The 25,978-nt window shown below is 37.4% G+C and overlaps 2 protein-coding genes across 10 annotated transcripts in view; both read right to left on the bottom strand.

Moving 5' to 3' along the window:
- Positions 1–1,201: 1,201 nt before the first annotated feature.
- FGFBP2 (fibroblast growth factor binding protein 2) lies at positions 1,202–3,171 on the bottom strand. Its single transcript, XM_067530330.1, has 2 exons — positions 2,434–3,171; positions 1,202–1,482 (listed from the first exon to the last, which is right to left on the bottom strand). The coding sequence occupies exon 1, from the start codon at positions 3,109–3,111 to the stop codon at positions 2,446–2,448; it is 666 nt and encodes a 221-aa protein (XP_067386431.1). The 5' UTR covers positions 3,112–3,171; the 3' UTR covers positions 1,202–1,482; positions 2,434–2,445.
- A 1,796-nt stretch (positions 3,172–4,967) lies between these two features.
- PROM1 (prominin 1) overlaps positions 4,968–25,978 on the bottom strand; it is a 72,429-nt gene continuing 51,418 nt past the window's right edge. For 2 of the 9 annotated variants that reach the window (XM_067530299.1, XM_067530302.1), the window contains 15 exons: positions 25,706–25,809; positions 25,153–25,237; positions 23,518–23,664; positions 23,149–23,220; positions 17,392–17,482; positions 16,413–16,441; positions 15,966–16,019; positions 12,902–12,982; positions 12,739–12,807; positions 12,095–12,187; positions 10,361–10,476; positions 9,613–9,636; positions 9,177–9,245; positions 6,581–6,619; positions 4,968–6,324 (listed from right to left, as the gene is read on the bottom strand). In XM_067530299.1, coding sequence (XP_067386400.1) covers positions 6,601–6,619; positions 9,177–9,245; positions 9,613–9,636; positions 10,361–10,476; positions 12,095–12,187; positions 12,739–12,807; positions 12,902–12,982; positions 15,966–16,019; positions 16,413–16,441; positions 17,392–17,482; positions 23,149–23,220; positions 23,518–23,664; positions 25,153–25,237; positions 25,706–25,809 — 1,053 coding nt within the window. In that variant the 3' untranslated portion in view covers positions 4,968–6,324; positions 6,581–6,600. Of the gene's footprint in view, positions 6,325–6,580; positions 6,620–9,176; positions 9,246–9,612; positions 9,637–10,360; positions 10,477–12,094; positions 12,188–12,738; positions 12,808–12,901; positions 12,983–15,965; positions 16,020–16,412; positions 16,442–17,389; positions 17,483–23,148; positions 23,221–23,517; positions 23,665–25,152; positions 25,238–25,705; positions 25,810–25,978 lie in introns of all 9 variants that reach the window. The other 7 variants (XM_067530301.1, XM_067530303.1, XM_067530306.1 and 4 more) reach the window with 5 other exon arrangements.

Raw genomic sequence — 25,978 nt, 5'->3', positions numbered from 1 at the left:
ATAAAACTGCATTCCTCTGTTCTCATGTTTGATACCTGTCAGGATGCCTCTACAGAAAGCAAAAACTAGGAAATATAACTGAAGTTACAAGTGAATATAGTTACTATGTTAACTTTATAACTGATATCAAATTTAGGCTTCCTTGCATACCTATTTTTATCATATTTCATACCTGGCATATGCAATTACATCAAACAATTGGCAAATGTTTTTCCTTCCTCTGTGTACTTGCTACTATACTAACCCTATACTACTGAGAATCTTCTCTCAATTTTATCACTTGTTTTTCTCTCCCACTTAATTTCTTTCTCCAAAACTCTCTCCTGAAACACTAGTTAGCATTTCAGTATAAGACACTTCTGTGGAAGTGTTCAAGTGACTAAAGTTGCACAAGAGGCTAAATATTGAGAATCAGGGTATGAAACAGTACCAGCAAACCTGGAGTTTAAATAACTGTAGAAGATATTGACACAAAATTGTTTTCCCCATCACTGAGTTTTTCCAGTTATGTCTCACAGACTCATGTGGGGGAAAAGGGCAAAGTAGAGTACTTGTTAAAAACTATTCAGAGGACTAATATAGTAATGTTTTGTAAACTCTTTACTAGCCTAAAATGAATGTGCAAGTTAATTCTTTCAGGATTTGCCTAGGTTTTTGACACGGATGTTTGTGTGGAAGTAATGTGTAATTTTGCAACTGCACAGACACGGAAGTTTGTGAGAATCCATTATCCCTTTTCAAATCCTTCCTGCAAGTACAGCATTTGGAGTCAAAAACAAGCGAAGATTATTCACTACATGTTCATAATAGTGATTCATTTGAAAACGCATCATTCTGTGGGCTGCCTCTGTTTTATACTCTATTTTGGACTGTATATTTATACTTAAAAGTTTTCCATTCAGTTTTTGCATCATAGCATAAGCAAGCACTTGCCACCTCATTCTGAGATCTGTGGTTTCCTCCTCCACTGATATGCTACCACAGTCCCTAAGAAACTGGCACTGGCATTATGAAAAAAATAACTATTTAGGCACATAGATCCTTATTTTAAGATTGCAGAAGACACACAAGGATATTTTCAAAAATTATTTTTATTTGTTGTACAAACTGGAGCATTATTTACAGCTTTCATCTCTATAAATGCTCATTAAAATCAAGTTGTACAAATAATACGATGTAGCAAAGTAGTTCTTTTAAAAAAGTTAACCTGACATCTCAGACATATAAATGCAGTCATGTTCCTATATATTATATCTAGAAGAATCAAAGAATTTATATAGGAGAGTTTACTTTATACTTTCAGTACAATTATTCCAATTTTCATGCATCTTTGGTGATAGTTTAATTTCAGAAGTGCAAATGAAAAATGGAGCTATCAGATTTATAGCGATGATCCCATTTTGAAACTAAAACTTATTAGTCTAAAAAAGGGTATTAAACAGAAACTCCAGTAGGGAACTCTTCAGCTGTTAGAAATTTGCTCTGAAAAATAAAAAATAAAATAAAAATTAGTCATTTAGCAATTTGCCTTCTTAAGCACACTTGAGATCTTCAACAGTCTAAACACACCTAAAATTAACTAACTTTCTGGTTCATGCTGTACACATTTCCATTTTTATGGAAAGTTTGTCAGGTTTTGTAACCAGCAGGGGGTAATCTCTGAGGTAAAATAGAAGTAGATAAAATTCCAATTACTTTTGCGAAGGCTTTGTCTTTAAACCCAGACTATAAGAGTGGAAAAGTTTTAGCATGCGATCTCCTCTCATTTCTACCAGAAATAGTCAAATAATTGACTAGTTTTTGTTTAAGTATGTAAATTAAGTAACTTTTCTAAACTCCATAAAATAGTTTAAAAGTTAATTAAATATTAACTAGTAGTTTTGGTTAACAACCCTTGTGTTCTCAGAATCTGAATGTCTCTAAATCATGCTTTTAGATGCACGCAAGATATTAAAAATTATGCCATTTCATTCGTTTAAAATCAAAGCAGCATGCATTTGGGAGGGGGATGGGGGGAGAATAACTCCAGTTTATATAGGTGGAATTGATGAGCTGCTGGTAAGAATTGCTGTATAAAAACACACAGAAGAGTACGTGAAGAATTCTGAAAATGGTACTATATTAACTAACAAAGCAGGCACTCCATCTTAGTAAGAATTAAAGGCCCAATCCTGCAGGAAGCTAGGGACCCCTGACTCCTATTAATTTAAAATGGGAGATTGTGCTGTTCAGCACTTCATGGCATCAGGCCAGAGTCACTTAACAGTCAGCAATCTTAAATCTAATCTGAACAAATTATTCCTACCAGATAGTTTCTGAATTCATTACACTGTATACTATCCATATATATCTTCTTTAAAGAGCCTTGAGCTGAACTTCAAAAAACACTTCAAGAGATTCTATTATGGCTATATATTTAAGAGGGAGCTTTACCTGAATTAATTCTTAACCTCTAAAGATGCTGATGATGTAGGAGCAGAAAGTGTGCAGTGATTCCCAGCAATGTTCTCGTGCCAACGTCATTGCTTCAGTATCATTTTCAGACCCTTGTCCATGCTGTGCTGGTTTTACAAGAGGTAGTGTAGATGGTTTAGGTCTCCCTGCTTTTTTGGCAGAGCTTTTCCCTGCCTGGGTTTCTTTAACTTGCTTCAGAGAAGCTGAAGGTTTCTGGATTGATTTCCCCTGACTGGCTGTATTTGCTTGCTGGCTAGGATTCTGGTTTGGCTTCATGCTGGAAGCTACTTGCTTCATGTGAGCATCAGTGGGAGCCTTTTGGCACATGGTTGGCTTCAGCACTAGGGTGGACTGGCAAGCGTTTGGGAGTTTTCTAAGTTCAAGAGCAATCTGGTTCCAATAAACCTTTGGGTTGTTATTGAAAGGACGACAAATTGATGGTTTGCCTGTGTATTCACACCAGTAAGACTTGCCTTGGTTTTTGCATTCAATTCGGAGTTTAATTTCCCCATTACCACTCATGTTCATTGTGCAAGCATCTTTGACTTTCGTCTGAAAATGGATTTCTTCACCATTGCTCCTTTTCTTTTGTGTCTGTTTCTGTCCCAATCCTCCCATGCAACAGATTGTCATTAGAAGAAGGATGGCAGTCTTCATGCTGAAACACTGATTAAGATACTGAAGCAACTCAGTCCAAAAAAGCAAAAGAAACAAGTAACTGTCTGCTCACAATTTAAAGGTTTGGTGCACAAAGAAGTCTCTCTCTCTCTCTCAAGGTGGGCTGTATTTTTTTTTTTTTTTTTTTTTTTTTTTTTTTTTTAAATAAACCACCCTAGCGAAAGCATGTGCTCATAATTTATAGCTCCAGGGAATGTCAAAAAACCTGTGAACTCCCAAGAAGGTAACAAGACATCCTGCAGCTAAATAGAGCACGATAGTTGTATAACTGAAAAGCACATTTCTACCCAAAATGTACATGTCACATTTGATTTTAAACAGATATTTTCCACCCTCCAGCTATTTTACAGCTATCTTCACGCCAGATATTGTATGACAACATGGAAGTAGTCAGAAGAATGTCAGCCAAACCTATGAGGTTTTGTCCAGAAGATTAAAAATTATTCAATTAATAAAAGTGGACTTGTGGTATCCTTATGTTTTCGGTTGATTTGCACTGGTGAGCATGTGGCTTTTGTGTTTTATTGTGCCAATACATGAAACATGGCATCTTTTGGAAAATCAACTGCATATTCCTTCACTAAGGAAAGATTTCAGGACTAATAATAATAATGTCTTATGAGCAGCACAAAAGTACAGGGATAAAGCTTTATCAAGACAACACAATATTAGACATACATCTCAGATGCTTACGCCACAAAGCAGTTTTTCTAATAAGCAGTTAAGTCAAAACAGCTAAGCAGTTCACTGTATTATTCTAGAATTAGTGGTCCCCAGAGTAGGGAATAACTGGCAGTCTTGGATATTTCCAAAGTGCACATCTCCTTTGTATCTCAGTCTCCACCTTAGTATCTCTGAAATCTCTCTCCTTTCCATTTTGCCATCCCTGTGGGGCATTTGTGCACAAGGTTGGGAAAATCTTTGTGCCAATCATCCTAACAGAGGTCTCCAGTGACTAAATTCACAGTTTCATTAACTGTCAGAAGAACGGACACATTCCTGTCACCTGGCGAACCATACATTTATAAGTAGTATACATTTTGTGATTCATGCCTGCACTGATGAAACCTGGAAGACTATGGGCCAAAGACATTCTATCTAACAACCTACAGTAATAGGTGTAATCCAAAACTCATTTAAAAATCAGTGAGAATCTTTACATCAGTTTAAATGGATTTTGGATTAGGTCCCTAACAGAATACACCAGTTTTTTACAATTTTTAAGGAAAACTTTTGTCATTGGAATAAATTGGACTAAAAAGTAAAGTGATTGGAAAGAGAAGAATACACACTTGGCCTTTGGGAAGACGGTGGATATGTATACACAGCAAAGAAAGACCCATGGCTGGCCCGTGCCAGCCAACTCGAGCTCACAGGGCTCAGGTTGCTTTATTGCTGTGTGGACTTCTGGGCTCGGGCTGGGGCCCAAGCTCTGGGACCCTCCCACCGCACAAAGTCCCAGAGCCCAGACTTCAGCTCTGGCCTGGAAGTTTACACAGCAATGGAACAGCCCCACGGCCTGAGCTCGAGCCAGCTGGCATGAACCAGCCACAGGTTTTTCTTTGCTGTGTAGACATACCTAGTGTGGCCAGGGGTTTAAAGAGCTTTTCCAGTTTGGCTGTGTAATCCAATCTTTCTCAGTCCATTTCTGGGTTTCTCATCTTGCTTGGAGCCAACATGGTCAGTGAAGCCCCACAGTAGAGCAGTTTTTGTAAGGAGAACAAAATCCATTTTCCAGTGTGATCTCAGCCCATGTTTTAACCCAGTGCACCTCCTACACCTCTCAAAACACACTTAAAATGAAATAAAATAGTTATTTATTAATCAAAGACACATTAGTTAACCAAGTTCTTTTTTTTATTTAAATGGCTTGGGAAAATTTTCTCAAATTAAAAATAAACTTTTTAAATCTACAATTATGAACATGTATATATACACACACATATGCTACATTTCTGACCAAAGAATGAAAATCTTACAAAGTTATTCCAGATTAAACAGCGATACCAGTTTTGTTTTGTTTTATGTTTTCAAAGGTTGTTGGGATTACTCTTATTTTAAGATAAATTAACCTTTCTGGAAACATACTTAAGAATATTGGTATATAATCAGTTTCCTCTTTAGTTCAAGATACCCAGTTCTTCCATCTTCCCTATCCTCTGTGCTTTATTTTTGTAGTGTAGACATTTATGGATTTATGATGTCATATAACCCAACAACACAACTGCCATGTCTAAATTCAACGCAATCCCCTGAACTACAGCGATATAGAACAACCTCCTAGAAGTGTTCAAATTCCTATCTAGAAAGCTAAATTTAAAAATTAGTTAGCAAAAATATAATCACTGCCTGTTTAAAGAACAACTGATGTTTATTAGGAATTTGGGCTGGGGATGAAGTGTTCTAAAAATTATCAACTTTGACATCTCATGCACTATTAGAATATTACTCAAACTGCAGGGAGCTCCTGTCACATACACAGAAGTTGTAATTTTAAACGAATTTATCAGAAAATGCCTTTTTAGATCTACACTTTAAAAATCATCACATATGAAATAACTCAAAAAAGAGAGAAAAAGCTTCAACTGAATTAATTTTTAAGAGACACAGGAGACACTGCAGATCCCATATATTTAAAGTTCAGTCCAAAGTGGTCGTCCAAGAGCACCAAAAAGTCGACACTGATCATGCTGGTAAATTCATTTGTGAAGTATATTATACAATATCAAAAACTTAGCTAAACACTTAAGCTTTAAGAAAATGTATATACAAAAGACTCTGTATACAAAATGTATTCTTTATGCAAATGTGTATATATTGTATTTCATACATTCCCAACAAAACGGTAACGTAAGAACTTGTATAATCATGGTAGGGCATTTAACTTTAAGTAAAATCTGTGTAAGCCACATTAATGTACATATTGTGATGTGAGATAGAAACCCCTGTGTAAAAAAAGTAAAAAACAGAAACCACTTTAGTTCAAGTCTTGAACAAGAGGAAGTGCTCTGGTATTTTGTACAATCATTAATGGCATAACATTAAACAACGTTTTCTTGATTCAAGACTGATTCACTGGACAAGCCACATAGCACAAGTGGGTTGGGATTTGGATGATGAAGTCAGATCCCAATATGGCTGGAATAATTTCCTGTTTTCCTGTAGAAGAATCTTGAGCCTCATTTCTATAGGCTAAAAATAGATCACAAGAAAAATATCAGAAAAAACTTGATTGAGGTAGCATTACAATAAAATTCAGATAGAACATTATACATACATGGTCTTCATATGAAAGTCATGGGTGTTTCAGACAAGCTTCTTTACCCTTCTAACAATCATGCTATTATAAGTGTACATGTCTTTGTTCTTTTACATTTTAAGAAGCAATTTTTTAAAATGGGAGGATGTGCTGGGTATTTTGAAATCATTTTAAAAGCTTATTACTTACCCAGATGTTTCCAGTATCTGCTACCACTGTTCCACAGAGCTAGAGAGAACACAGAAATATATTTTTCTGTTTCCAACAAAAGGATTGAATATACTACCTTCATAACTACGTGTGGTACTGTCAGCTGTCAATAGTATGACCATCAATCATGCCTGTCTCTGAAACATGTAAGTGCTCCATAAATAAGTCCTGGGTCTTCTGGCCAGTTACTGAACTGAAGTTTTTAATTACAGAAAATGGGTTTAGTTTCATTATATAGCAGTCTCTTTAAAAAAAACCAAAAAACAAAAAAACAAAACAAACCCAAAACTTGTTTTGCGATGTACAGAAATACTCAGATAATCAATTCGACACTGTAGACCTGACTTAGAAAAAGGTCTTAATCTAACCTTCCATTTTGCTCACACAAATAATTACAGTTGCATTTGATTTTTATTTAGATTTCTACCTACCTTATCAGGGGAAAATTATCAGGTAGATGTCTAAATGCAACTGCAACCTGCAATTACTTGCATCTGTAACACTGCAGATGCAAAAGGGTAGGCTTCCTATTTCTGTCACTTTGAAATGATATGGTTAAATTGCTAACAATCTCATTCAAAGATGCTACAAATACTTATAGCAAACTAAAAAGATCTGTAAGAACTGAGAAAAAGCAAAGTAGCAAAAAACATGAAAGTGGTTGGTGCAGTTAAGAATGGAAAACAAGAATCTATTAGTGTGGTAGTCCTGGATTGTGGTAGCCCTGAGGCAGTTCCAAACTCTCTCTCAGGTATGAAAACGTCAAAAGGAAGCAGCAATTGAGAATAAATTCTAATGTCAGTTATGGTGGGTCAATCCAGAGTAGCTTCATTGACATTAGAACAATTGAAATCAGAATCTAGTCCTTAATGTGTGTTTCTCCATGTGGAAAGCTAGTGTGCTTTCATTTAACAGAACTATTTTATGTTAATGATTTATCATTATGTTTTTCATCATTTTATGTTAATTATTTATTAATATCTTGTTGTATTATTGATCCGTCACTGAACATGGCTTTCCTTTTAAAAAAATTTAAAGTACCACACAAATAATGTGCCATGCAGCTCAAGAATGTGAAAATCAGTATTAAAAAAATTCCAAAGATCAGAAAGTGATATCTAAAGTCTGTATGATTATTGGTTCCCACTCATGGAAAATATCACAAGTCTTTAATGTGAAAGTTCTCTTATGTGCCATTGGAGTTGACTTTGGAATCAAATACCTTGTACATTAATTTGGGGTGTCACAAAAGTCTACAGTGAGATATAGACTATGTCAAAATACTGACCATCATAACACCACTAAAACCACTGTTAGGAAATACTTCTTCTAAAAGGAAGCATAGGGAAGATACTTGGTTAATAAAATAATAAATGAAAATAGACTTTTACTCAACTGATGTGACCCTGAGAGCTGTCAAAATTTCAACCTCAAGCCCCATCAACATACAGCACCTCATCCATGACCCAGAGAGCAATAACAATTAATTGTCTACCAAACATTCAATCTAAATGTGTTATATTGTCAAAAAAAAAGTTGTGTGGCTCACTTTTTCTTATTTTTGTCATCAATTATTTATATAGCTTCTCATTCGAGGAACTCATAAGTACACTACAAAGCCAATTAATCAAGTCTCACTATTGTCCTCTGAGATGGATAGTATCCCAGTTTTACAGAATGGGAATCCCAGGTTAAGTGACTTACCACTATCTCACATCAAGTGAATAGCAGAGTCATGAAAAGAACCACACATTCTGTTTTCCAGACTTGTGACTCAATTATTTGACCACGTAAGATCAGACTTATTTCATAGATGCAGTAACATCCATCTTCCCCTCCATCCCTTCCGTAGACCCTAGCCCATTTGCTGCTTGCACATAACAAACTTTACCTCTCCTCAGCTGTTTAAAAAGCTGCACCAAGGGGCACAGGTACACAGCTTGGAGGGACTACTGAGCAATTAAACATTATGTTAATTTGGGAGGTTACTATAGCTACTCATTGTTTTTATAAAATATGAGTTTTTTTGATGTTTCATCTTCATCCTTAAAATTTTTAGTCCTGCTTGTTTTATGCAGCCTACTTCCATGCATTCTCATGAAAAAAAATTCTAAAAAACAAACTAGAATTTAAAAAGGAATCATCTATTAATACCCTGGGTTACAATCAAAATGGCATTGGGTATCAATTTATAACTGGCCTTTTGGACCTTTATGTAAGCATGAAAAAGAGACAGGAAAGTGAACATGCACCCCACAGTCTTTCAATTGCTATACTGAGCGTTTTAATAACATTACCATTTTAGCATCACCATGTCCAAGTAATATGGAATTATGAGGTTTTTAAGCTTATAAAATTCCATAGTTAAATAACCAGATACTATTACAATATCTATGGCTATGTCGGCATATTCAAAAAAATTAAACATATAGCATTTGTTATAGTGAGCAACCATGCAAAAAGCAGATAGAAAATTAAACAATTCACTTCAGAACATGCAGAAAATTGGATAGCTGCTTATGACAATGTGCTAAGTGAGGAAATGGGAAGGCATGCAGTTTCAGACTTGGTTTACCTTGTCATAACAGGATTGTGTATACCATATAAATGCTCTTTATGATAACCATTATTACCATTTTCCATACTGTAACAAAATAAATACACCAAAAAAGACTATGTTAACTATAGGACGCAGTATGTACAAAATGACTATAAAGACATGTAATGAATGATGGTATTGCATGTAAAAATAAGTTGCATCTCTTCATTAGACAGTATTCTTTATTTTGCAACCTTCAGAGTTATTGATACTGTATAATATCAAATAATTCTATCAAATCTTATTTTAGCATGTTCCAAATTTCAACTTATGTTCAGTTGTACCCTAACTTACATTATAAAATGTAATTAAACCAAAACGTTATTTTTTTATAGTAAAGAATTACATTTTAAATATAAACCCTCATACCTTAGTAAAATAATTTTAACAAATATCAGTAAAAGTGTCTTACTTTTTCATGGGTATAGTTTCAACACTAAAAAATATAAAAAAGGAGAACCAAATCAACTTAAGCATACATGTAAGTGAACATTTGTCTTAGCACTACATGTTTTGCTGCTGCTCTAGTTATTTGTAAATGTACAATGTAAATTGACTGATGTGAAATAAAATTTTTGAAAAGACGTAGTGCATGGGCTTACTGAACAACAGCTAAAATAAAGAGTAGGAAAAATAGTAAAAATGAAAAGTGAAAATAAGTAAAAACAGTTATCATAAAGTAAAATGCCAAGTCCCTGAGACAGAGGAACTGCAAGTGAAAAAGGAAAGACTGGTTAGGGACAATCAGGATATTAAGCAAAAGGAAGCAAAGAATTAACACAAGGAAACTACAAAGCAGGCACAATTTATCTTAATGTTATAATTGAGCAAAGATGATCTACCTGCAATTGGGAATATTTTTAAATAAAGGTTGTAAGAAGTTCCAAAGCCCTGAACCTGCAAAGAGCTTCTCAAAGGCAAACTGCTACATCTGTACAGAGCCCCACTGGAATCAATGCAAGATATGGAGGCCCACCTGTGCCGAGCACATTGTGGGAACAGGGCTCACATTTGTACTCTTTCAGAATATACCCTGGTGCTCATTTTTCCAACAGTGAAGGTTTAAACAATGCACCATATATCTCATGTGAAATACTGTGTTGTGTGAGAAAGTATTTGTATTCATTTTCTTTTTAACCTTTTTAAGATTACATACTTACTCGTCATACACATCCTCCGTATCCATTCTACGATAGTATTTGGATAGTTTTACAGCACAAATTATGGCAGGAATTAAAAATATTGAACAGCCTCCCAAACCAAACCAGAAGGTATTCTAGAACAAGACAAAAATCCAGAAAATGACATTCAATAAAACACTATCAGTGTGCTTTAAACCACTGCTAGTTCATTTTGCATTTCCTAGAAATGAACCCCCTCTTAGAGACTTGAGTTGTAAACTGGCTTTCATTTAGTAGCACCCCACTGAAGTCACTACCCTTATAACTGCTTGATTGTTAATTATGTTGTTTCTGAAAGCACACAGCAGAAGTCATTGGCATGGTCTGCTGCACTGCAGGACCTTTCCCTGTAATAAGAGGTTACCATGAATGATCAATTGTTTGGCCATCAGCAGAACATTACTACTCAACCAGCCAACTCCAAGTTTGAAGATATTTTGGGTCCCTAGAGATGAACCCGCTAGCCATGTTTTTTCCTGCCTTGATATTTCACAGTAGTAGCCTTATTCATGTTCCCTCTAGCGAGCTGAGTTTTCAGCACTTTAGAGGTAGTTTCTGATTTGGCAGCTGCAGTTCAGAACTGTGAGAATAATTTCATTAGTGCACAGATTAGTTGAGTTGTCTCCAACTGTTAAAATGATATTTTAAACCTGATTCCTATGGGCTGGAAGCAGTTTTGACTTGTATGTGTGCCCAGCTGAGATCTTTCATCATGAAAGATTTTGACCCATCCAGAGTTAACTGATTTGGTGAGTGGTATTTTTCCTACACTGTTTCTGCAGCATAGAAGAAAGAGGTTCTGCAGTTTCTTTGTGTTACGAGGTGGTTTCGAGTTGGTTCTGGCTGGACGGCAGGTTTCAGAATTTAGTATTAGCAGGATTATGGTGCTTTTGACTTGCTTTCAGAAAATTAGAGGAGGTTCTTGTATATAAGTTTTGATTATTTCTTGGTTCAGACTGATTGAGGAAAAAAAAGAATTGGTGGAGGATGTTTTAGGCTGTTTACAGATGTTTGGTTTCTTTTAATACACACAGCCAACTTTTCGGGCTCCTCGGAGGTTAGAAAATGCCAAATAGAACCTCATAATGCTACCAGCCAGAATGAAGGTCTCCTCTGTACACGAATGAATCAAGATTTGTTTTCTGCAGGCCATCTGAAAAAAGTTCATTTTCCTCATTCAAATTTTCTAGATTCCAGCAAAGATGCTTGTGGAATTTTTTCCCTCCGTACTTTCATTATTCTTATATTCTCAGAGCAGATTTGGGTCAAACCTGGAACTTCAGATCCAAACCCTTTTGAATTTCAGGGGAGTTCAGATTTAAGTCCCCAGAGCAGAACCTCTTCCAATAAAGTTCTGATTCAAAGTCAGATCCAGAATGAGAATTGCTCTCTTTTCATATTCAAGTTGGGAAAAATCTCATAAGAACAGCTGATTTTGCAGGATTTCTGCCATTTTGGGACAAATTTCATGGGAATGTATTGAAATTCCAGCCTTGGTTTGATTTCAGTCCTGAACTCCATACTCTAAACTAAATCTAATCCAGATCAGAACACTTCCTCTTTGGCCAATCTCAAGATTTAGACAAGCTCCCTCAGCAGAACAGCTTAGTCAAAGGATGAAATGCAGAGATTTATGTTCGCAGTTTGGTGGAAGTACAAGCAAGAATTCCCCATTTAAGGCTCTAGTATTGAAGAATGGGAAATATTTCTTACCACAGAATCAATTACATAGCTGCATAAAAAAATATCTACTGCAGTGTCTATCACGTTGGCAATAGGCTTGCATGCTGCTACCTCCATGGTTATCTACAACAGATGAACAGTGTTTTTAATGTTTATTAAAAGAACCCTGCAATACCTGGTACAAGCTTTATGTGTCATTTACCGAGGCGTGTTCCCTCCTCCCCCAAGCAAATTCCTGCAATGTATTCTATCCCCAGAGTGCACATCATGCCTTGAAGAATTAACTCACTTTCCTCAGTAGAATTATTAAATTTATTTTTCCTTTCTTCAAGAATAGGGTGAGCAAAAATAAATAAAACAGAGGCAGGCTCAGTGGGAGAGAATTACAAATGGTACCTCTGCCACTTGCCCCCTAGAGAAACATCACTATAATGAGAATTGCATTTTGCACATTGCTATGCACTGAAACAACCCATTGCTTCCATTCTACTTAAAATATAATGAAACTCTGTTCATAATAAATACACTATAACAATTTGCACTCCCCCCCCCCCCCATACTGAACACAAATGGTAAATGCACACTTTAAATAGAATAAGTCTTTCAATTTTAGATTCTTTACATGCTTTGCCATATTTTAAAGTAGCTCCCCCAATGTTGTAAATGCACCTTACCGACTCCTTGACCCACTCAACATATTGCTCGAAGTAGCCTATAATCATATCCATGTACTTTTTAGTTTCCTAAAAAACAAACACACAATCAACCAATCCCCTCACATAAAACCTCTCCTGCACCATAAATTCATTAAACCTATTTCAACCGAAGAAAGTTTACCTGGATGATAACCAGTGAAGCATTGTTGTTTATGAGAAGCTGAGCAGCATCAACAGCACTAATCACATGTTTTACTTTTACCTGGAAAAAAAAATGTACATAATAGAGCCAAGACGGTTCAAAAGCTGTTATCATGGCACCGCTGATATTGTATTTTGAGCCCTTTCTATAGGCAGACAAATATCATTCTCCCGATAACACTAAAATCTGAAGAATGTGTCACTCTCAATATGATGAGTACAATAGTGTCCTGCCACCCCTAAGGCGTAAGGATTGATTCTACACCAACGTAGACTCGCTCACCACTGTTAGAGGCAGGCACCTCTATAGTTAGACAGCAGCCTCTCTTGTACTCTCTTTCATACTTCTACAGCAGGTTGCCCCTTCCTTTCTTTCCTTCCCTTACCAGTAGAAATTCTCATCTCCTGGAACATTCAGTCACCACCTGAATCCCCACAGTAACAGCCATGCACTATAAAGCTAAAGATAAGCAAAGTCTTGCTTCAGAAAATAATTTAGCGCACACACTATCGTGGCAGAAGTACGCCTGTGGAAGGGAGCACAGGGCCAAATAATATCTCAGCTGTAGACTACCACGTAGAACGATGGTTCTCAACCACAGGTACGCATAGCCCCGGGGGTATGCAGAGGTCTTCCAGGGGGTAGAACTCACCTAGATATTCCCCTGATTTTACGACAGGCTACATAAAAAGCACTAACAAAGTCAGTACAAACTAAAATTTCAAACGGACAGTGTCTTGTTTATACGCTGTATATGCACTGAAATGTAAGTACAATATTTATATTCCAATTGATTTCTTTTAGGATTATATGGTAAAAATGAGAATGTAAGCAATTTTTCAGTTACAGTGTGCTGTGACATTTGTATTTTTATGTCTGATTGTGTAAACAAGTAGTTTTTAAGTGAGGTGAAACTTGGGGGTACACAAGACAAATCAGACTCCTGAAAGAGGTACAGTAGCCTGGGAAGGTTGAGAGCCACTGATGTAGACTGTTAATCCACCTGAAACATTTTGGTTGCTTTTTTAAAACCAGACAGCTTTTCATTATAAAAAAAAAACCCTGACATCTCCCTAATACACACAAAGGATGATGTACTCACAGCCTTACACTCTAGGTGCATTTCAGAAAAGCATCTAAGCTTCTGTTCCTTCCCCACAGCAGCCTCACATTCTCACCAGCCCCTCTTACCTGCCCATCCAGGTCCAGGGCATACATATTCTGAATGGATTTCCTGCAGCCTATTTGCTGCCATGCCATGCCATGCGTGGGTGTAAAGATGGCAAGAAGAACTGAAGTAGATAAGGAGCATAAATGCACTAGTGCTACTTGGGCTGGACTGTTGCTACAGGAGCTAAGACAGGCTGGTGGTGACAGGGAAGGCTGCTGCCAGAAGGACTCTCCAGTCTGTTGCTGATTCTCTTCAGACTAGCAGAGCATTAAGGCAGCTGCTCTCAGCGCTGTGCAAGCACTAGCTGCTATGGAGAAGGGAGGCAGGTGGACTGCCTTAGGGAAGCCCTTCTCAAGCTCAAGCTTCCTGCAATTTGGCTGAAGTTGCAGGAATAAGTCAGGGGACCAGGTGGACACATTGTGCCAGAGGAAGAGACATCCAACATTAACGAGACCGTGGATATCATTTCATTAAGCACATGCATGGGCTAATTTTTTTCTTTTCTTTTTTAAATACAGAGAAGGCAGGTAGTCCTACCTCAATGACTCAGAGTAAAAGCAAGCTGCTGAATAACATGAAAACCACAGCATGTAAAAATTGTACTGAAATTATTTTACCAAGTGAGAATTAAAACTTTCCAATTGTCTGTTTAAAAAATAGCCACAAAGTGTTTCTTGATTTGTGGCTGCTTCCTGGGCACTATCACTACCTACATTAACAGTAAACACAGTGATCTTAGCACATCAAGTGCTTTACAAGAGGGAAATGTGACAGATGGGGAAACCAAGGCATCTAGAGCTCCCTAGACTAGAACCCAGCCCTTCACACTGCTTGGCACAGTCCCACAAAGGGACTTGGCCATTGCAAGACTGAGAATCACAATGCCTAACTTTTTAGGCATCTAGAAAGAAAAGGAACAACACTGTGATACACACAGCCCGAGTTAGTTGCCTACGCTCCCAATACAATGAATGGGAAGCTGTAGGTGCATTAGACTGTGATACACAAAGCCAGTGCACAAGGCAGGGTATTAACTAAGCTAACTAATGGGAGGTGCCAACCAGAAGGGTGAGTGGTAAGCCTGGCGCCCATCTCTGCTGGCAATCCATGAACCGGGTGTTTTGGTTGCCTATGTTGCATGTGGGGTCCAAAACAAAACAACTCTTTCACTGCTTCAATTAATATTTAATTATTCAGTTGTTTAATGAAAGTGGAATAACTTCAGTAGGGAAGATTGAGGGAGTCCCACCATCAGAATAGCGCAGGGGCTAGGGCACTCACCTGAGAAGTGGCAGATCCCAGTTCAAATCCCTTCTCCACTTCAGGAAAGGGGGGAGAAACGTGAACTGGGGGGGGTCTCCATTATCACAGGTGAGTTCCCTAACTGTATTAAAACGTTCTGAGGGAGGTCCTCCTCCTTTCCCCTCTCTGATACTGTTTTGCGTCAACTCACCAGAAGGGCCTCAGAGGCCACCTACCAGACTGGGCCTCACACATGACATAGGCAACCTAATGCCTATTTTTCAGGCTTGTGAACTGCTATTAGGTGTCTGGACACCTTCAGTGAGGCTGCACGCACATGCCCAGAGGTAAAAATTGGGAGCCACGTGAATTTAGATACCTACATGGTTGAGCAGCAGCCAAGAAGGAGTTTTATGGATCACAGGCGTGCCTAAAAATGGGACTTAGTTGCCTAAGTACCTTTGTGGATTCCATCCCTACTCCCCAGCTCTAAATATTACATTCTCTTTCTGCCCCTGAAAAGTTAGCAAAATAAAAATGTTGTAAATGCTATGTCCTGTATGCTTGTGGTACGGTAGATTTAAAGTAAAAAAATAACATACATTCTTATTGCCAGAAAGACTAACCTACCGTAAGTTCAGATGATGTCCTTTGCAGTAATCGAATGCTCTGATATAAAGTGCTCTGATTAAAAGAAAAGAATTTATACAAGTAAGAATCCTCTTGCTTTAATACAATGTATATTTATAAGAACAAATCACCTAAATAGAGAATCAGAACCAATAATAATACTTCATATACATGAATATTAATGGGTGCAACCTAGTTTCATTAGCTAAGAACTGAGTGCATGCTAATGGAACAAGCAGCCAATGTCTAATAGAGGCTCTCGGAAGGAAACAATATTTTTCTTAAAGCACAGAGCAAGTATACTATGTATTAGAAGACTTCAAATATAACTAGAGTTCATAGCAATAAAACTGGATATCATTTATTTGGGGATAAGGGAGAATAGTTAAAATTAAAGCTCATTGTGCATAACACATTATTTTAGTTTTGGAAAGGAAAATCACTTACCCTAGCTTTTACATATTTCTTGACAGTCAGTTTTGGAAAAAGAAAAAAGATGAGAATAATTAAGAGTTAATTAGAAGAGAAACAGTGAAGGATCAACAGACAAACAGAGAACCTAATACGTCTCTATAAGAGGAACATAGGGACAGAAATATAGTTCTGTATAGAAATGTATGTATGAACTGCTAAATTAAGGTCCAGTCCTGTGAGGTACTGAAAGCCCCTTGGAAGATGTTGAGTTCCCCGATCCCCAATTATTTCAGACAGTTCCTCAGCACTTTCCAGGAGATGTTCATCACCTAAGAGAACTGGGCCATTAGACACTAAAACAGTATAAGCTGAAAAACATAGATAGAGAATAGAGCAGAATATATAGAGAAACATTGACATCTAGTGGAGTTGTGGTTTGAGCTTGCTAGTCTTTTACAAAAAAGTGCCTGCAAAATTGGTTAGAAGAAACATTTCCATATCTTTTGAAAAGTCAAGGAAGATTTTTCTTTGGCTGTAAACATTACCCTGTAGGATTTCCAATACCACCAAACCCAGAAAGTAAAACTAACCATTGAACAAATGAAAATTACCACTATTTTTTTTGCCCAACATGAAGTGCAAAAAGAAAAATAAATATTGCAAAGTTAGAATTTTTGTTCTACTGCATTTCTATAAAATTGTACATGTAAAAGTGGAAAATAAAAGGGTAAAGAAAAGTTTGCTTTTCACAATATTATGCAATACTACTAATAAAGATAATGAAATGTGTGTGTTATATATGTATCTGATTATCCTTTAAATTACATAAAAATGAAGATGTGCATATTTTGGAAATATAAATACATAAAACTAAAATCTAATATAGAATTTGCACAAAAAGTCCTTAGTTGCACTATAAATTGTTGATTTTCTAATCTGGTTTTGTAATATATATCTATATTTTAATATAACTATATATGTTCACAGGACAACACTTTTTAATATTTTACCATAGCTTGCTCCAGTGGAACAACTTGTTGGTTATGAATCATTCGAATACTGTTTGCATGTCCTTTTAAGGCATTTTCCAGTGCTCCTTTGGGCTGCAAATATAAATATAGTAATTCAGTTCGCTGATCAGTAGATTTTTTTTAAAGTGATATTTTTTAAAGCGTCAAGACTCTTTCAAGCAAAACAAGGAAATTTGCATTAGCAATCAATCAATGACAGCATGAACATTCTGCTCATATTTTGCAAAGCAAACTGAAGTGAGCAATATGATATGGCATTAGAAATGCTACAACACAGGGAAAACACCATAAATATAGTAGAAATCTCAGTAACTGAAACTAATGTGCAATTCTAATGTAGCCAGAGAAGTGTTAGAATATCTGTACAAATTCAATAATGCACTATGTGAAAATTCATTCTATGTTAGCAATTTTCTTCTCAATATCAAAGGGACAGGATAACCTGACCCTTTTTGCTCTAATGTCTGGCTCATTAAGAATGACTGATCTTATTAAGTGAAAGCGCTAGTTATTTATCCACTGTCTCTCAAGGTGCAATGGTGCCCTCCACTGGGATTATAATTTTTCATTCACAGATTAAACCAAAACATCTACATGCAGGATTGGTACAGATTTAGGGACATCTTGTCTTATTAAACTATGCACAATTTTAATCAGAGCCAATTGATTTTTTGAGGTATTTCCATTCAGAAAGGATATAATCTTTGAGTGATTCTGGCATGGGGAAAAAATATTTACACCTATGCTTTTTCCTCTTTAGTGGCTTCACTAAAAGGTCAGGAAAATTAGAGTTTGCAGTCAATTTCTAGACCTAAAAAAAGGTAAGTCTGCATTGCAATAAAAGACCCACAGTACAGTGGCATATGGCCCAGATCAGCTTGCTGGGGCTGCGGTGCTATAAAATTGCAGGCTCAGGCTGGAGTCCGGCTTCTCAGATGCTGCACGGGATGGTGTTGGATTGAGATTCACTTAACAGATAAGTCTAACAACTGTTTATTAAGGCAAAACACTCAGCAAGTAGCGATCAATTACTTACAAGAGGGAAGCTCATTAGGACTGTCATCACAGCACCCAGCATTACAGCTTCAACCTCCTTTTGTTACACGAAAGCTTATTCATAAATTTTTGTTATCTTTCCGTATACATATGTAGCGTCTCATTTTCATGTTAACTCTCCTCCTCTGTCAGTACAGGTTTAGTTTTAGTTCAAACCGATATTTTCTAGCTTTTTATTTTAGCTTTTCTTGTCCTCACAAATATGATTTCTCTGCCATTCCTTACACATACACAGTTCTTCTTACACATATGCTGTTAAACATCAGTACAGACTCTTAAAATCCACAGCAGGCTTCTCTCAGTCCTAAGTATGCTTTTGCTCCCAACACTCCCCACCGGGAAGCTATAGAATCTTAGAATCTTTTCCAATCTGCATTGAAGCCTATATTTAATATACACTTGTTCTTTTTCCCCAACTACCAAACCAAGATCCTAACTTTCCAAATCAATGCAACTACTATTTTGTCTTGCACAACTACAAAGCTCACTGATATCACACATACCCATGGATGTTCCCCACTATTGTATGCTAACTCCCACCATGGGGCATTTCCCAGTGTATCTGTGTCACTTCAAATAGTTAGACTCTCCTATCTCAAGGTCAACAAATGTTCTGGATGTTTACTTATCAAGGCCTGCACATTTAAATGCAATGGTGGTGTGATTCAGTTTATCTGTATCAGTCTAGGGCAGCACCAATTAGATGGGATTAGTTGATGCATTGTGGATCTCATTCTAGGGAGCTGGAAAAATTACCTTGCCTCTATTTAGATAACCTTTCTTGGAACTAAGCAAAACATTGGCCAGTCATGATAAGATATGGGTCTCCCAGCCTGGGTTCCAGCCCGAGCCTGAACATCTACACTGCACTCATAGTCCCACAGCCTGAGCCCTGAGACTCTGTGCCAAGGGGTTTTTAACTGCAGAGTAAACATATGAATACCATGTCGGTTAATTCATCCAGTAAGTCACCCTTTCTGTCCCCACTCAAATCTCAGTCCTTCAACCAAAATAAGGAGGATGACAACAAGATCTCACTTTCCTCTCCCATGCTGGATGACTAGGCCTGAAAATTTGTTTTAACCTTAGCCTGTTTCTCCTTTCACTGCAGAGAGGAGGTCAATTGATGTCTATTTAAAAAAAAAAAAAAAAAAAAAAAAAGTAACTTATTTGTCAATGGGACAAGTGGGAAAAGAGGCAGTAATCTTTCCATGAAGACTGGTAGAACTGGAGTCCCTGCCCATGAGCAATAGCCACTTCTTGAACAGGGAGGTGATTCATATACATCTAAAGCTTTGTCCACACCACAACAAGAACCATTGCTGAAAACAGATGTCAGCAATATGTGCAGCAAAACCAGTGCCGAACATGAGCAATGAGCAAGTGTGTACAAGGAAACTGCGCTGTGCACCAGTTCGGCTACATCCATTGCTTGAATGAATAGAAAGGGCTCAGTTAAGGTAACATTTTAAACAGGACACAATAAAGGAATGATCGGAGCTAAACAGTCACTGAAAAGTCAACAGAAATTTCAGAATATAATGAAGAACCACATTACTGTCATGTAATCAGAGCTGTAAATTCAAACCCGTTGGCAGCAGATCTTTTTTCAGTTCAGTTCAAGAGTTCAGTTAAAGGTAACATGGTTTTAAACAGGACGTGGATAAAGGAACAATCAGAGATAAACAGTCATTCAAAAGAATAGTCTGTCATGTAAGAAAGCAGATCTTTTTTATAATATAGACATGTCCCAAGAACCTGTGCTACCTAAGGACTTAGGAAGTAAAAGCAACATTCAAAGGATTCCTGAAGGGGCTGGAGATCTCAAGGTGCTCAGAAGCCAGAGCCAACAACAATCCTGAGAGCACACACAGGCCATACAACTTAAGGGATCTCAGCTGTCCTAGGGATCTCATGTCCTAAGGACACTCCAGGATCCCATGCAGGACAGCTAACTGTTGACACACAGAGAGTGAATCGCAAGGCCTGTAAAAAACCAACCCAACCATTCAGAGGGAAGTGATATAGGGATTCAGAAACAGAAGACTGTACAATAAACAGAGACCAAATTGCTGTAGTGGCAGAGCAGATAGTGAAGGAATGAGTGTTAGGACCTGCCACATACGTTCTCATTGTTCTTGTTTACCATGAAATGTAAGCAGTCAGAAAGCATTCTGTATTCTCAATTCTAGCAGATTAATGTACTGACTGCTTTTGGCAAGAGTTTAGCAAAATGTAGTTTCGTTCATCTCCTGAACTACAGTTGTCCAGATAAGCTAAGTCCCCATATATAAAATCTCCCACAAACAAAACTATGTTGCCTTCCTCCAAACTTCACCCCCTTTAATTTGCGGATGTTTTTATTCCAGACACACTTCCCAGTGCTAAACATTCTGTTAATTTTGTTTAAGATGTCAGAAAATACAAGCCACAAATTCAAGGTCAATTAATTCTAAAGGTTTATCATCATGAACTGGACTTAAACATCCAAAACTATCTGGAACAGTGTGGGATCATAAACATTACATCCTTAGACATCAGTGTCAATTTCAAAGCAATCTAGCCTCCCTGCATTGATTCTAACATACCATGCTGTCTCATCAATTATTTCATCCATTACACTGAGCAGGATCACCATGGTGTACTAAATACACACTAAGGAAAAACTTTCACAATGACAAGTCATGCATTTAATTACTGCATGCTTCACGTTACATTACTCAACTTGATCTTTTCTCTCTCTCATTTTTTTATTTAAAACATCCACTAAACATTTAAAAAAATATCACAAAATTTGATATATTTTATGGGTGTATGTAGAGTCTACCATTAAAGAGCCCCTATCATGGGCAATTCTAGGGAAAAAGAGTGTGTTTGAAAGCTTTGACTGAGGGACTTAAGAGTGTGTTGGAGGTGTCCCACTTTAGCTCACAAAAAATTCCCTCTTTAGTCATTCGATGGGAATGCAATTCTTTAGCTGTTAAATGGATAATGAATGCACTGTCATGGGTTTCATGAAGATAAATACAGTAGCCATGTGCTTCTGGAAGCTGTACAAACAGAAAAGATAACATATTTTTGTTGCTTCTATACAACATTGTCTGGGGGCAACCATTCATCTCCTAAATTTTGTATAAAAAGGGTTCAGTTAAGGTAACATGGTTTTAAACAGGACTCGGATAAAGGAACAATCAGAGTTAAATGGTCACTGAAAAGTCAACAGAAATTTCAGAATACAATGAGGAACCACATTACTGTCATGTAATCAGGACTGCAAATTCAAATCTAGTGTGAAGCCATTCCTATCAGCTCTGTCCACTTTCTTGTTCTAACTTGATCTTGCCATCCCTAAAAATACAAACCAAATCCTAACAGTTACCAGGGCTGGATGAGGACAGAACAGATCTGTGTTTAAGGCACCAGCTCCTGAAGTCACACAATGACAGAAGAATCTCTATGGTTTCTAGTTCTCATGATTACAAAAGAGAAGCTTGAAAACATGCAGTGTAACCAAAGCACTGGTATCTGCCTGAGTCGAGGTCTGACCCATCCTATGCATCTTAATGGCTGTTAACTCCAAAACTCCAGCTCTGGGGTCCCCCTCCCCATCAACACCACCTAAACAGAGAATATGTGCTAAGAAGAGAAGAGGGCAGCTGGCCTGGCCCATGGATCCAACAAGCGGGGATAAGGATTCAGGACACCATGCTGCTACTCCTCTCTCTCAGGGAAGAAGGAGAGGGAACCGTTACTACCTCTAGGAGACAAAAAGGGGGTCGCCATGCCACTCTCCTTGCCTCTTTGCAAGGAGGCAGCCCTCTGCCACTATACAGGGGCATACATATGGCAGGTCCGCGATACATAGGGCAACTGATTGTTTTGCTCTGATTGTTATACTTGCTGGCTATTCTATTTTCATATTTAAAAAAAAATTACGTATGAAAACATAAAACTAAACGTGCAATATTAGCTAACAAAGCTATGCCAATTCTTCCCCAGATTAATTTGCTTGTATGCTGCATCCACAGCTGCTACCCTTTTGTCTGTTTGTAACTTTAGACTGTAAGCCCTTTAGGGCAGGTACCATCCCTTTTGTGTGTTTGTACGGCCCCTAACACAATGACGTCTCAGTGCCAGCTAGGGCACTTAGCAGCTACAACTCTATAAATGTTTACTAAAAACAACAAAATCCGCTATATAACAGGTGAATGTATTCAAGCTGCCTTTCCCCACCATGATTTGGGTCAGCTTTCTCTTTCAACTGTGATTGTAAAATATAAGCAGTGTTTATGTAAAATATTGTAATGGAGTTAGCAGGACTTGCCAATTTCTTAAACAAAAAGCCGCAATAAATACTAAATGCTGTCAAATGAAAATTGAGGCAACAGAGGCAGAAATGATTTGTGTGTGGCATACAAAGGGTAAGAATGAGTAATATTAAAGGGGCAACATGCTACATGAAAGTTACATATGTACCTCCATCTACCACATTGCAGGGTGCGTGCATGTGTGAGAGGAGTAATGACTTTATTCACATATAAAATCCAGACTGGTGGATATTTACTGTGACGAAATGCTGATTAAACAACAAACTACAAAGAATGCCAGATAACAGAAGAAAAACCTTTAGCACTGAACAGCCATCAATTTTATATTCTTTGCATTGTTCAAATAAAACTCACCAACTGGTCTGCTCTTGCTTCCAAGTCATTAGCAAATGACAAAAGATCCACTTTGGTAACACTTTTATTGATCTAAAGATAGGAGCAACAATTCACATTACTACAGCATTTACAATTACTTTAAAATCATGGCACTACTGTTACATGAACTTAACACTTTCCCTAAATATTAAGTTATTTATGGGCCTAATTCTGAGAAGCGCACTTGTTTAAGTGTTTTTGCCCAACTTATTGTGTTCCTTAAACATCCCCCACCCCCCACCCCACACACAGGGAACCAGCCTTTATTGTTTTGTCTCTTAAGATAAACATATACTACATTTTCTTTCAGATGTGCAAGGCCTCCCAAATTTGAGATCATCGTCTTACCTCTGTCAAATACGCTGCAAAGTTTATTCCATCTATCCCTGAGGAACTGAAATTCAGAAGATTCTGCTTCCCGATTTCATCCAACAAAACTATATTGCTAAGATTTACATTAATATGTTCAATTTTCAGTGATACATCTTCTGTATACTGGGATGGGGGGGAAAAAAGAGACAAGAAGCATTTCTGACTGAGTCCATATTCTTTCTGTGATAAGGCACTCCCCGTGTGAAAACTTCCTCCTGTTGACTTATGACTCATGTCATTTAACCCACAAAAAAATTCAATGATCAAATTCTACTCCCAGTTCTACCAGTGGGAGTCCAATTAATTTGGACATACAAAAAGTCTGATTCTTCCTTTCTTTGCAGTATCACCATACTCTCACCTTGCAATGTCCTAACCTGTCTCTGCATCTTTTGGCTCCTCTGTAGGTTACTCTAGTTCCATGACCTGTTTGAATGTGCTTCTCTTAGGAAGGTCCAATTTCCATCCAGAATAGATACTGGGATAAAATGTTTTTTCAGACAAAGCTGTCTTAAAACACCAGGCTATGCCATAGACTATATGACAGATCTAGAGAATATGGAGCTTGAGCATTTTATTATCAACCCTGACAGAAATTTTATACCGTAACTGGGCAAAGGGAACACCAATTGGCCAGAAAAGATCCTCTAACAATGTATAAAGTAACAGAAAGGCCCCTGCCTACTATGTATCGAAAGACAAGTACTGCAAACAAATCTGAAACACTGATTTGTGCTGTCCAGCAGACAGAGCATTAGACTGGGACTCAGGAGATCAGAGTTCTGTTCCAAGCTTGCTGCTGGCCTGCCTGGGCAAGTTATTTCGTGTCTTTGTGCCTCCATTTCCCCTTCATTCTTTGTCTTGTCTATTGTTTGTATATTCTTTGGGGGAAGGACTGTCTCTTACCATGTGTAGGCATAATGCCTACCATAATGGGGCACTGACCTTAGTTGGGCCTCTAAAATCTACTGCAATACAAATTAGTACTGCGGAGGACTAGTAATGTCATTTAATTAACCTTGGCCAATTCTAGAAACTAAGTTGGAAGAAATCATTTTTTCTCTCAAATACAAGTTTTGACAGAGGTTATGGGGAGCACATAGAACAGCAGTTCATCTCTTTGGCCAACTTTAATTCTGGTTCCTGCCAAACTGAACCTGTCAGTATATGGGCTTGCAATATGATGAGTGCTAGACTGAGGTTTACATGTACATAAAATAAAAATGTGTCAGAGTTTAAGATCAAAAGGGACCACCAGATCATCTAATCTGACTTCCTGTATATCACGAACCTCTCCCCCTCCTATTTCACATCTTCAACAGTATTATGACTTATAAATAAATAAGTAATCCCTGCATAGATCTCTCCAGGCCCCTGAAAGCTCTGAATGGAAGAATTCTACAGAGTTCTTTACTAAAAATAAGACTCTTTCTCCCAGCTTTGACTGTTAGAGAATATAGGAATGGACAACCCACCCCCACCTCCCACAAAAAAACTACAAGCACTGTACAGTGTTCAAGAACTCCTGAAAAAGTTAGCTGACAACTGCAGCCTCACTCTACACTGCTCAAAATTAGGATCATCACATAATCATAAGCTTCCTTTACTTACCATGCTAATGTTTAGAAACTCATTGATATTGAAGAGATTTTCTAGGTGAAGTGTGCTATAAATTCCTTTGTTTTCTTTGCAGTCACTATGAAAATAAATGAAGCATATATCAGTTTGAAAACCAATCTTGGTGTTATTTTCTTAAAATGATTAACAATGCTGGCACATTTTAGGTTAGTCACTTTTTAAAGCATTCTAGCCACATAGCTTTGGGATGTCAGGCTATAGGAAGGACAGCATTTAACAATTTGCTTAGCCTTAAACATTCTTTGATGCTGTACAATATACAAAATAGCTTTTCAAAATGGTAGCTGCTTTTCTTCAGTTGTATTATACCAAGGTTACCTATATTAACTGGTTTATTATATGTGGGTCACTCACTTTTACTAGTCATTCACTAGGAAATTAGATGGTCCTCTTATACAATTATGGGCTAATTTTGGTGCTGGAAATCTAGAATATGGAAACTGCTGGCAATGAAGACACCAGGAATCACAAAAAGCAAAGCATACAAACAGCAGTAATTCCTGGCCAAGATTTTACTTTTTTATACCTGTAAACTTTTTCAAAAGTCAAATTAATTTCTGGATTTTTCAACACGATGCCAGAAAGATAGTTTCTCCACTGTCTATTCAGTAAGTAGGGAGTATCCAAAACCTAGAACAAAGTGCACTGATGTTATTTATCATAATTCTACATTTCTAAATTCCTCCATGCATTTGTTTATGCAAGCCTTCAACACACATACACACGCCCCACCCTCAGAGTTTATCTCATGCTGATGGAAAAAGAAACAGACACATGAAACCCAATCATCTCTCTGGAG

The sequence above is a fragment of the Emydura macquarii genome, unplaced genomic scaffold (genome assembly GCF_026122565.2).
Source record: "Emydura macquarii macquarii isolate MOO-44397 ecotype Brisbane River unplaced genomic scaffold, CSIRO-AGI_Emac_v2 contig_3062, whole genome shotgun sequence".
In the NCBI taxonomy this organism is placed as follows: domain Eukaryota; kingdom Metazoa; phylum Chordata; order Testudines; family Chelidae; genus Emydura; species Emydura macquarii.
Note: the sequence above shows the minus strand (reverse complement) of the source record. Positions and strands in the feature narration are given on the sequence as shown.

Excerpts from the sequence above, each read along its gene's own strand:
- FGFBP2 (XM_067530330.1), bottom strand. The coding sequence starts at position 3,111 with ATGAAGACTGCCATCCTTCTTCTAATGACAATCTGTTGCATGGGAGGA.